Below are 12094 nucleotides of genomic sequence, written 5' to 3'. Positions count from 1 at the left end.
TTCAATGATTCATGAACAAACACAAGTACAAGGTTTTCTTTGAAGATTAATTGTACTGGCAAAATCCCAGATGACTAATGTTTCTTTTACTTGATAAATCTGCTCACTATCAAGAAGTAAATAAGCAAAATTTGGCAAATGTTGTTAAACACACTACCCTGAGCAATGATCACTTATGCTCTGAATGAGGCAGGTGAGAAAAAGAAAATTCTTAATAGCTTTTTGGTCTGAGCCAGTGCGTTAATTTACATATCTCTTAAACTACTGCCAATGTATTTCATAGCCACAAATTGTTAATCCTAGAACAAATCCCTCATTAGCCTTCAGCCCCATTGTCAAGAAAAGCAGGACTGACTTGTAGCCAGAAACATTAGCTTTTTGTCTGAGAAACTGCTAACCTAATATTGAGAAGCACAGTTATTCTGTGACAAACGGTAAGTCTAGGCAATTGTTTCTCAATGTATGCTCCGTAATCCACCATTATGTGGCACAACGGAACTATGCAGTGAATGGACATGAAGGTATAAAAGAGTTTACCAGTCTGGCCAAAAGAGGAAGGCTGGAAGTTATAAAAGAATACTCAGATTTCACCTACAACTTTACAGAAGTTAGATGGTCCATCAGAGTGAAAAGGCTGAAGGTAACTGAATTTGCAAATTTGGGAATGGGGAAATAGTTTTGTGGGGATTTTTTTGGTTTGTTCGTTTGCTTATTTGTTTTCCAGAGAGAAAGCAACAATTTTTCTTTATTTTTTAAAAAATATAATATTCTTTTTATTCTTTAGTTTTGAAAAGAAAAAGAGAAGTTTCCAAGATATCATGAGGCTTTGTAAAGGCAATAGCAGAGTTTTTAAAAACCCTGTAAGTAGCTGCAAAACCCTTGTGTTTTCACTAAGAAGACATGTACCTCTATCAGTCACTAATGATATGAAAACAGATTTGCAGTTGGATATGTCAGTCAGTGAAACAACAGAAAAACCTGTACTCCACAAATACTGCTAAGAACTAAAATTCTGCTCTGGATATGAAGTAATTAACACAGAAGTGCTTTACAATCTGGAATCTTTTTTTCCCCTGACACAATTGAGCAAAGAGTCCCTTCATTAAAAAAACCTGTTTCTCTCATGCATCCTGAAGACACAATGGAAAACAGCAGCCCCTTAGTTACCAGGTGCTGTCATTTGTTTCTGAGACAGTAGACCAGTAGCATGCTGAAGAAATGGCTTTTATTTCAAACCAGAAAGTGTGGCATTTAATGAATGGATAACTGTAGTTTTCTTTCTCCGTTGGCAAAGCTAGCAGCTGTTAATCAGATCAGCGCTAACTAGAGCCAAAAGCTCTCAAACGCTAATTGTGACATTTTTATCAGCTCAGTACGTGACTTTGGGCAAATGACTCTGTTTTCTCACCTGCAAAATGGGAAAGACAGTAATAATCCCAGAGAACACTAAAACATTTAATTAGCCCATTTTTATGTACAGTAAGTAAGCAGTTCCTCGGCCTGCAGGTAAATTAGTACTCAACAAGGTCACTCAAAGGCCAAACCATTAAGGTTTGAAGACAGCCTTGGAAAAAAATATGTTAAAAAACCTTCATTTCTGAATTTCTCATCATTTGTATCTTTTTACTCTCTTCTCAGCTGTCACCTGGATACAAAAGCGTAATAGAAACACTTTAATAAAACTTACTTGGTTTTTACTACTTGGGTCTTTTAAAAAGTGTTGGTATACTTCACAGAATATCAGCTACAGAAAAGATGTCATGGAATGAGAAGCAGAAGTTGATCCTATGACTGCTCTTGGTCTGCCAATTGAAAGAAATTATTTCTACTCCTGGTGAGTCCGATCCACGCTATGAACATGGTGGGTCATGCAGTGAAAGTGGATGCAGGGACAGCTATGAAGAGATGCTTTTACCACATCTCCACTCAGTAAATGTTTAAATCCCGATAGCTGTCATTTCACATGGAATTATCTATTAGACTGATGAAATTTTTGCTTATGTGAATAGAAGTATGTTTTCTTACATTTATGGGAAGTATTAAAATGTGTCAGGCAGAAAATTTCATGAGACAGAAAAAAGACACGAAACAGGTGATGTTCCTCTAGAAAATTACAGAATAGGACACCATTAGGAAGTTTTGAAGCTTCACAGGAAGTTTCAGAGAAAAACATTTTTACATCACAATAATCCAAGACAGAAAACCTAGGGTATGAATAAGAAAGATTTGATACTTCTGAAGAGAAATCGTATGTTGGAGATGGGCTTCTGTACAACCTAGACTGATTTTCTGTATGTTCAGAGCTCTGGAGAAACTGGAAAAGTCATGAAGAGGTTATTGCTTTGTATTTTTATCAGCGTGAAAGACTTCTCAGGCTCCTGTGCAAAGCATGTACTTCTAGCAACATCCTGGACTTCCTGAGGGTTAAATGGATAAATGCATGGAGTTCAATTTCAGAGAATACATTCAAGCTCCTGGAAGTTTCTGGAAGAGCCAAAGATAGTTGAGTTAGAGCTTACAGATTTTATAAAAAGATAGCAGTAGAGAACATGTGCCTGAGAAATACGTCAGTGGAAAAAAGGCTGTAAGTAGTACAGCAGTCAAAGAAGCTAACAGGAAACTTAATAGCAAAGAATCAATGGGATGGATATAATGAACCAGCTAATTCAAACTAAATAGAAGAGAGGAAATATGGTAAATATTTTATTTTACCCTTCCTTTCCTTGTTTCCCTAGATGTTATTTGTCTAAAATGGGAATAGGCAAAAGTGAATGTAAATATCAATCTCCGAGCTAGGTGCAATATGCCCACTTTTTGTTCTTGCCATACAAGACTTACACTATTTCTCAAAATTAAAATCAAACAATAACAGTAAAAATTAACTCAAATTCTCTTGAACCTCAATGTTGAACAACAGCAGTTTGCACCAGTTTCCCCCACACAGTAAATACTGCACTGCAATCTCTTGTCATTTTCTTTCTTTTTTTTTCTTTTTGACAGAACATTTTCAAATGAAATCAATCCTTCTTTGGCTGAGAAGAGTAGTCTAGCAGAGCATGAGGCAGATTGCCAAAGCCCATTTTCTGTCAACTTCTGGCTCTGACAACCCTCTTTGGTATAATTTTGAGCAAGTCAATCTTCTGCTTCAAGCAAAAGTGTTAAGATCATGAGAATTATTGCAGAGGCACATGATCCTCTCCCTCTCTCCCATATTCCTTGTCAACTGTTAGCTCAGCACTGCTGTCCCTGCAATGTCTCCCATCTGGAAACCATTCTACTTTATACATATAAAACAATCATCAACAATTGACTTCAAACACATTCCAATGCCATCATTTGCCTGAACTATGTAAAAACGAAAGACTAAAAGGTGTTATAGTTACTGCATTTTGCAAATCTTTGATCTATCAACTTACTCCTGCAAGGAGTAACAGCTTCAAACTAAAAGAAGGGAAATTTAGATTCAATATTAGGAGGAAATTCTTTACACAGAGATTGATGAGGCATTGGAACGGGTTGTCCAGAGAAGCTCTGGATTCCCCATCCCTAGAAGTATTAAAGGCTAGGCTGGATGTAGCTTTGAGCAGCCTAGTGAAAAGTTCCCCTGCCCACAGCAGGCGGATGTTGGAACTAGATGATCTTTAAGGTCCCTTGTAACCCAAACCATTCTGTGATTCTAACACTTTGAATCATAGAATCATAGAATTACCCAGGTTGGAAAAGACCTCAAAGATCATCAAGTCCAACCACAGCCTAACCATAGTACCCTAACTCTATCAACCCTCTACTAAACCATATCACTGAGCACATATCCAAACAGCTCTTAAACACATCCAGGGATGTTGACTCAACAACCATATTGGTGCACAGCTTCCCAATGTATAGCACTTGCTTTTACTCCTTGTTTGACATCAATGGATATGGCCACACTTTCTATGGACAGGAAAACTATTCTAGGAGTTTCACATGGAACATGGAGGCACTTAGTCCTTTATACCTGAACATAATCTTATAATTGTCCACATTTTCTATAAAAGAAAAATGGATCTATTAAAAAAGAAATCAATTGCAACAATACTTACTGGAATTGCTTTCATGTTCAGCAAGGAATGAGATGGAGGTAATGTGCCCAAGCGCTTTCTGAAACCTTCTTCCAGTGTCATGCCCCAGAACTGAGAATAGTTGTCAGCTTTCCATCTTCCTCACCAACAAAAAACAAGTAAACAAAGTAAGGTTAGAGATACTGCTCATAATATCTTGCTCCTTCTCTATAAGAGCACCACTAAAAATAACATCCAGAAATAAATGTTTTAAATTATGTTTCAATACATTCTGTAAGATACGAATGAGGCTATCCCTCTGTGGGTAGATGTAGGCTGGAAGAACGCAATATGAAAACTGAGGTCAGCGCTGTATCAGTCTTCAGCAGATGAGTGTGTAATGCTTCAGAGAAATACTAGATAATAAGGTGCTTGATCAAAACAATTAAAGTTGTCTCGAAGTTGCGCTCACATAATACTTCAAACAATACAGCAACAGCATCACACAGTGGATTACATTGCCTTCAAAAGCTGAAGCACCAGCAGTAGTTACAAGACAATGTTGAAGTAGCAGAAAGCCCAGCTGTTCTGCCTGTTTTGCACCAGTATTCAGAGAAAGGGCTGTCTTTAAGTACTCCCTTCCTATTCTGAGAAAGTTGGGATAAACTCAGAACCCAGCATTAACCCCTTCAAAACATATAGAGCAAACTCAAATTGTATGCATTACTGGAGAATTCCTAAGTCACAGGGAAGCTGATCTATTTACCTATTAGTTTCTTGCTTGCTTGCTTGCTTGCTTGCTTGTCTATGTGGAAGACAAAGGTAGGATTCACACTACTTAAAGAAGAAGCCTCATTACTCAATCTGCCTGTAGTCAGTGGAGAATTTAAGCACCTGCAGAAGCTGGTATCTCAGGTGGCCTTAACTACCCTGTAACTGCTGGTGCCCAACTCAAATCTCTGTCCCACCTCCCTTAGTTTAAATCTCTCCCATGAAGTACAGTATGTTTCAGCACAGAGTCACAGTTTGAAACCTGAGCACTTCCATAGACTTCATTAGTGAATTTAGCACTTCAACTGCTAGGCAAGCAATCTCCCAAGGCACTGCTCTGCATTGCAAAGGATAAGAACTGAGGGCAGGAAAACCATTGAGTCTCACAAAGTTCTGATATCTTGATCCTTTTGGCCCATTCCCCCTTCTTCCTAAAGTTTTGGTTTGCAGAATGACCTTCCTGGAAGTAGGTAAAAATAAATAACTATATGAATATTTCTTGTAACTGTTAACGTGAAGAATAAGGAAGATGATCTAAAGAGCATTTTTTGAGCAAAAGAATTACAGTAATTGGGAGAATATTTTAGATAGATAGGTATTTCCAATATTGCCTCTTACCAGGATGAGATTTTCAGTATCTTTCTATTTTAAAATCTATATTTTGCTAGAGTTTATGAAGTTTCACAGATATACATTTACTATTGCATAGATAGATAGGACGTAACTGGGGAAGGAAGTGGCAGAGAGAACCATGTAACTTGTAATTTTCACTTACATGCTGTGAACTTTTGAGTGGATCGCAACTCTTTCACATTTTTACTACAAAAAAGCTTTACTATTATAACACTATAATACTTTTACTTAAAATAGAAGTATTCTTACCCATAATCTCCAGAATTGATGTGATGAATCAAGTCTGGGCGGACAAGGCATACTTCATTTGAACACTTCCAGTTACTTTGGACACATTTGCTGAATGGGCAAGAATATAATTGAGCAGAAAATAAACCGTACTTTTACAGCAGAATGAAGAATGGAGAAGGGGAGAAGCCTGAACTACAAATGTCACAGTAATTATGAAAACAAAATCATATGTAGTACCGCTTCACTACCTAATGAATCCCAATTGGAATGAGGTGAGAAGGTTACAGATTATGGAGAATCTCATCGTTGACAGCATTTACTTCCATTTCTGTAAGGCTCAGCCAGGGGGAAAAGAATGATGTACTGAAAATGTGGTCTTTTGCGGAAGTTTCACTTTGGAGAACCAGAAAGGAGCTCCACAGCTCTCTCCAAGTATCTTGAGACAAGTTCAGGGCAGATGGTGCACTAGCCCCATTTGGATGTCACTGGAGAACACTGGGTTGCCCTGACTTTGGAGGTGCAGGGGACCACCTGCTGGCTGCCAGGGATGGCAACAGAGCATACCTGCTGCTCCGTGCCAATGTCCCAGGACAGGGTGTTCAAACAGTTGTAAAATAAAGTTAGAGATCATCACTTTTGCCAAATTAACAGAGAAAGAAGTTATAAAAATATCCCCCCACATTTTAATGATACTGTTTTTTTCTGTATTCAGGTAAGTTTACAGACCTACGATGAAAGCATTTTGAGTCAGAGCCACAGTACTGAACAGGAACAGAACTTAGGCCACTGATGAGGAGACATTAATAGCCATGTTTTCACATCTTGATCAGAAAGTTCATCCTTCCTCATCATTCTTTTATGATGGCTGTGGAGTAATTCTCTTAATACTGTACTACTCTCTCAACCACTGTGATTTGATTAAGTTTAATATGAATTTAGGGATGCTCACCAACTTAATTCCTGTTTCATTACATACACTAAATTAATTTCAATTTTGTGTTCTCTGAAACATTACCAGGAATTGCAGTTGTCTTTAATTATTGTTCCTTCTCCATAATATCGGCCATCTTTATAACAACCTGCCAACATAACATATAAGACATGTGAAAAAAAAAATTGTTCTTGAAGGCAGTAAACTCAAAACTCTTGCTACTGTTGAATTACTTGGTTTTATGCAGTATGTGTACATTACTTAAGGGAAAGACAGTAGCAACAATTTCCAATTTCTTCTGAGTAATGGGAGTAGTGGGATGATTTTTTTTCCTATGTACGTTATTATTCGCGGTAAACAAAATCAGCAATAGATCCAAAAGAAATGCTGAAAAATTATTTTATATATATAAAAACAATTCCTTAAATCAACTTCTTTTCTAGTAATAATTAAAAACAATACATTTCTAAAATAACATCTTCTAATGCATTATTAAAATAGATTTCAGTTTTTCCAGTTACTGATTTTTTTAAACGTACCTGCTTGAAAATTATCGTAATCTATTTTTCCCTTGACAGAGTTTAATTTCTCTTTGAAAAATAGATAAATCAGTTATGTTACAAGGCAATTGTGTTTCATGTGTTCTCCAAAATAAAGCACAATACCCCAACTGAGTGATGAATTTCTGAAACAAATGTATTACTTCTCTCTTTCACCAAAAAAAGACCTGCCATGTTTTATAAGATATTCCACCTAAATATATTATTCATTTCACCTCGGTGTGAAAATTAAATGAAAGATCCAGAATGCCTGTAGAGAGCTTTGGATCAAACCTATAATAAGTATAGTACAATTACCATTTGGGGCTCTCTTTTCCAGCCTTTTCTCATGATTTCTCTACAGATACTAGTAAGCCAAAAGGTACAAATGAAGATTTCCTTTATTGGCATGAGAGAAATATTCACTTCTAAGCCATAATTAATTTTATAACAAAGTGCACAAGTGGACTAGATTTGATGAATTAATTATAAATGCCTATGTTGCCCTGTTAATCATGCTACAGTCTGCATGAACTAGCACATACATAGGTGAGATAAATCTCACCCAAGCACTCTGAGGCCTGAAGTTTCTTCTCTAATTCAATTTCTGCTAGCAACAGAGACATTTCTCAGAGAATACCCAGGGCAAATTACTCAGGTGTCACAGATTGCCATAGAGTACCCCAGTGCCAGGAACAGACAGTAGTTGGAAGGAAGCACCAAGCAAGACATTTTATATGCAGCAAAGCAAGGAAGTATTAAAGCATTTTCTCAGAGACAGGAGGAAGCCCCACTGGAGCTCTGCTGGCAGCCCTCCACCACCCACACCCAAGAAAAAATGCAAACCTGAACAAGTGCAAAAGAAGCTTCCTACTAATGAATGCCTGGGGAACTGAAGATTAAGAGCAGTTTCCTTAGCCTAGAAAAATTAGGACTTGAAAGGCCAGGAGTACTTACTGCCTGTAAATGTGTCTAAAGCATCAGTGTCAATGAGTAGAGATATCAGAGTGGAAAGACACCAGCTGAATAAGAAAAGAGGCAGATTCTCCAGCCATCAGGGTATTAGAATGGAATATTAATATTCTGGGAGATATAGTGAGAAATAAGTGGGAAATTCATTCATTTGAGGTGCAGCCTGATGACTTGTATGAAGATTGTGCTTGGAAGGAAGTGAACTTGATAAATCAAGACCTGCCGTTTGGTTCAATCTCCCCAGATTCTTGTAATTCTCACCTAATCTGCCCCAACATCAGCATAATTAGTTTTGTAACTGAAACATCTCCAGTTGTACACACATGTAGGCCAGAGTCTGACTGCATAGTGTGAATTCACAATCTGTGTTTCTTTTGTAACATCACCACTGTGAGATCTAGTGTGTTGGCTCAAATAAAGCTTTCAGTACCATCAGAGTAAGTGAAACAGAAAGATTAAATAAATAAGTGTATTCTATGAATAAAATTCTAACAGTTCCTAATAATAACAACACCAAATCCAGAATTTCCGTGCAGTGTCCAAGACATACGAAACAGGACTGTGTGCCTATCTCCTGAAACAACATAGGGAAGCCATTGCAGCACACTGAATGCTGGGTTCATAAAGACAAGTCAAAGCAGTTTCACAAAAGCAGTGGCCCCCAGTTTGGTGCACACAAATGCTTAGGGCACACACAATAGCTTACTGTGCTGTGCACCATGGCAGTGCATAAAGTGGGATACAGAAATACAGCATTGTGCCCTTTTATTGATATTCCTTCTATCCCATGTAAAGCGCTAAAGTTTATTGGTTTGATTAAAGCAGCATGTGTTGGAAAGCACTGAGAGCAAAACCACAGGCAATAAAAAGATCAAAATCTTCCAGGTGTACGGTGCCTTAACAATTGTTAGCCAAAGGCAGCAGCACAGTCTCAGTAAAAGTTTGCCAATACACTTGCAGTGTTTCTAAAAATGCTTCATTGTTTGCTTTATCTTCTGACATTCAGCCCTTCTTTTTGCTCCATTTCTTCTTTCTAATTTCATTCTCTGTTCCCTGTTCCTCAGACACTTCAGTTCTAGAACATTCCTTCTGAGTTATACTGCTGTATTTTGCATGCTTTGGCGCTCTCCTTTTATCCTTAAAGTTATTTGTATAACAAGCATCCAATAAACAGAGTTTAAAAAGCTGAAGATTTTCCATCAACAAAGAAGCAAAGCAGGACTGGAAAAACAACAGCTTGTTTTGAGGTGAGATTTAAATTAAATATGAAAATAGCTCACTTATAGACCAAATAAAGATGCTCAAATAGACAAAATATCAATGTTATTTATAGCAGGCATGTACAACCCAGGAGTTACATAACAGTGAACCGAGAAGCAAAAGTTGAATTGAAAAAGTAATAAAAATATTTCATCCCTTATCTAAACCTCCTGTTACATTTTTACCTATGAGAGGTACACCTGTCCTGGGACCCACATGGCAAACTACCACAACTTCTGTAGTGATTCCCTTCCACAAGCAGACTGCAAAACTAGACCCCAAGGCTCAGCTCTGGAACAGAAACAATGCTCAGGGTTAAGCAGAGCTCATGAGAGCAACTCCCAGTCAGCTGGAAACAATACACAACAATTCAGCCTAAATAAATACGAGATAAATGTCTTTATTTACACAAATTGGACAACACTCTTTGAGAAGATTAGAAACACTTTGGAAAATCTTGTTTGTTTTGCAGCCTTTAGCATTTTTGATGCTGTCACTTATCAGATATTGGCTGTGTGCCTGGTTTAAGAGCACAGCCTCCCAAAGAGCCTGTGGTCTGACTGCAGGACTACAAACAGCAGAGATGCCCCAAAGAAAGAGTTAATTTTTAAAGGTCATGGTGTTATCATTTCAGTTTTAGGCTGCTGCAAGTTTAGTACAATCTCTACATTTTCAGACAGATTTATCCTAGTAAGAAGCTGAGAAGGCTTAAAATTCACAATTCTAAACTTATAGCACCAAGTAACTTCTAGCACCCACTGTAGGAACCAAGTGAGGACCAGATGTTTGTAGAACCGTTCTGCAGTCTTTAGTTCTAAAACCAAAAGACTGAGATTAGAGTACTCCTGGGGGAACTTCCACTATAAGCTGGGTAATAAAAAAACTAAAAAATAACAATATGTTGGTCAGAAATGTTCTTTCTATTCACATCCCTTCATCTACTTCTGCACTGAGCTGCTGTAAGAGGAGTGGTTCTGTCCAACAGTTTGGATCTAGCCAACTCTAGAAATACATCCCAGATACAAAGAAATAACAGCAAACATAATTATTACTCCTATTTCATATTCAGTGCCTTTGTCCACTATATTTGTATGCACATTTTTAGGATGCATACACTCTAAAGATTAATTGGTAGTTTTACTTCTACACGTTTGTTTTTTTTTTTTTGTCATGATGCACTACTGCCATCTGAGCCTTTTCTCCATACTCACCTGATGCTGGAGGTGGCCAAGGCTCATCAGACCTGGTGGGCTCAACGGCGTTCTCACAAGCATCCCAATAGTCAGCACAACAGTCTATGGGTCCAGGAGGACCTGAGGCACAGAACTGGTCACAGTAACATATAGCTGCTCTGGAGGCAATGTTAAAGCTGCAGTCATCATTCCTCCCTGTGCAGCAGCCTCGTATCCTGCAGGACTTGCCCTGATACAGACTCCTTTTCAGCCTGTTCCACTTTGTAGAACCACTGTCTTCAAGAGAATAAAGTTCCTTGGTCAAATTCCTTCTAGCTTCAAGCCGTGTTGCCATCCAAACTTCACTTGCAATGCAATATAAGAGCAAGATCTGACTTTTGAGCCACATTCTTCAGCCTCTAGCCACCTTTTTAAGGTTCTCTGTGCTTCAGTAACAGTCCATTTGCTGTAGATATAATAGCTCCAGTTACTGGTCAGAAACAAATCTGAACAGAAAGCTGAAGACTACTGTTTTTTTTATGAGGACTCCATATATGTTAATCATTACTCAGACCTGTTATAAACAGCTTTATTTACCCAAGCTAAAAGAAAAAAAAAAAAGGAAAAAGGAAAAAGACGTGGACTGGAAATAGAGCTATAGCTATGTATCCTTAATTATTAAATGTTGGATGCATTCTTTTGCAAGTGATAAATTTTCTGGTAAAGGTTTATTATGCAGTATATATACAGCCCAATATTTTAATTCCATATTTTAAACATCTAAAATGAAAACAGTGCAAGGAATGAACACACGGTGCCAAAGGAAGGTCTCCTGTCTTCACTTACCATCCATACAATTGGAAACTGTAACAAACTTACATTGCATCTCACCTTCATTTTCCTATCCCATATGCAGGGCTATAGATCATTAACTGTCATTGCAGTAAACATACCCTGCATGCCCTATTTCAATCTCATATCCAAGCTTAATTTTACAGTTTAACTACAGGAAAAATTAAAAAGTCAGGTGATATTCAGCATAAGCAATCATCCAAATCTATTCTTTTAATATTCACATTTCTTTAGTAAAGATGAACGTGGTGGTAATGTCAGTAATTATAGTAATAAATGCCCACTGATGAGTGCTCATTTTGATTTAAAGAGGAAATTGCTGGAATAATAAAACCACAAAGACCATGTGCCCCCAGTGGCGCAGTGGTTTAAGCTGCTGCCTGCGGCACTGGAGGTCCCGGGTTCGAATCCCCCCTGTGGCGCAGGGGTAGAAGTGCCACTTCGCTACACAGAGGGCTCGAAACCCGGGAGTTGGACTCGATGATCTCTAAGGTCCCTTCCAACTCGCACGATACTATGATACTATGATACTATGATACAAAGAAAAGCTGAGCAGATCTAAAAAGACGTGTAACAACCACTGATCCATGAGCTCCAGGTATCTGAACCACAGTCCTGAAGAAATCTGCACAGTCCTATTACCTAACCTTAAAATATTCAGGGGGAAAAAAAGAAAGAACAGCAGAGTATTTT

General features: G+C 37.9%; 1 protein-coding gene across 2 annotated transcripts in view; it reads right to left on the bottom strand.

Moving 5' to 3' along the window:
- Positions 1 to 10958, bottom strand: part of TINAG (tubulointerstitial nephritis antigen) — a 38641-nt gene extending 27683 nt beyond the window's left edge. The window contains exons 1-4 of one of the 2 annotated variants that reach the window (XM_072333068.1): positions 10589 to 10958; positions 6691 to 6754; positions 5694 to 5783; positions 4083 to 4197 (exon numbers count right to left, since the gene is read on the bottom strand). In XM_072333068.1, the coding sequence (XP_072189169.1) occupies positions 4083 to 4197; positions 5694 to 5783; positions 6691 to 6754; positions 10589 to 10958 (639 nt within the window). Of the gene's footprint in view, positions 1 to 844; positions 2485 to 4082; positions 4198 to 4806; positions 4885 to 5693; positions 5784 to 6690; positions 6755 to 10588 lie in introns of those variants that run through there. The other variant, XR_011903152.1, reaches the window with a different exon arrangement.
- Between the last annotated feature and the right edge of the window lie 1136 nt (positions 10959 to 12094).

The sequence above is a fragment of the Excalfactoria chinensis genome, chromosome 3 (assembly GCF_039878825.1).
Source record: "Excalfactoria chinensis isolate bCotChi1 chromosome 3, bCotChi1.hap2, whole genome shotgun sequence".
In the NCBI taxonomy this organism is placed as follows: domain Eukaryota; kingdom Metazoa; phylum Chordata; class Aves; order Galliformes; family Phasianidae; genus Excalfactoria; species Excalfactoria chinensis.
The sequence above is the reverse complement of the archived record's forward strand: the minus strand, read 5'-3'. Positions and strand labels throughout refer to the sequence as shown.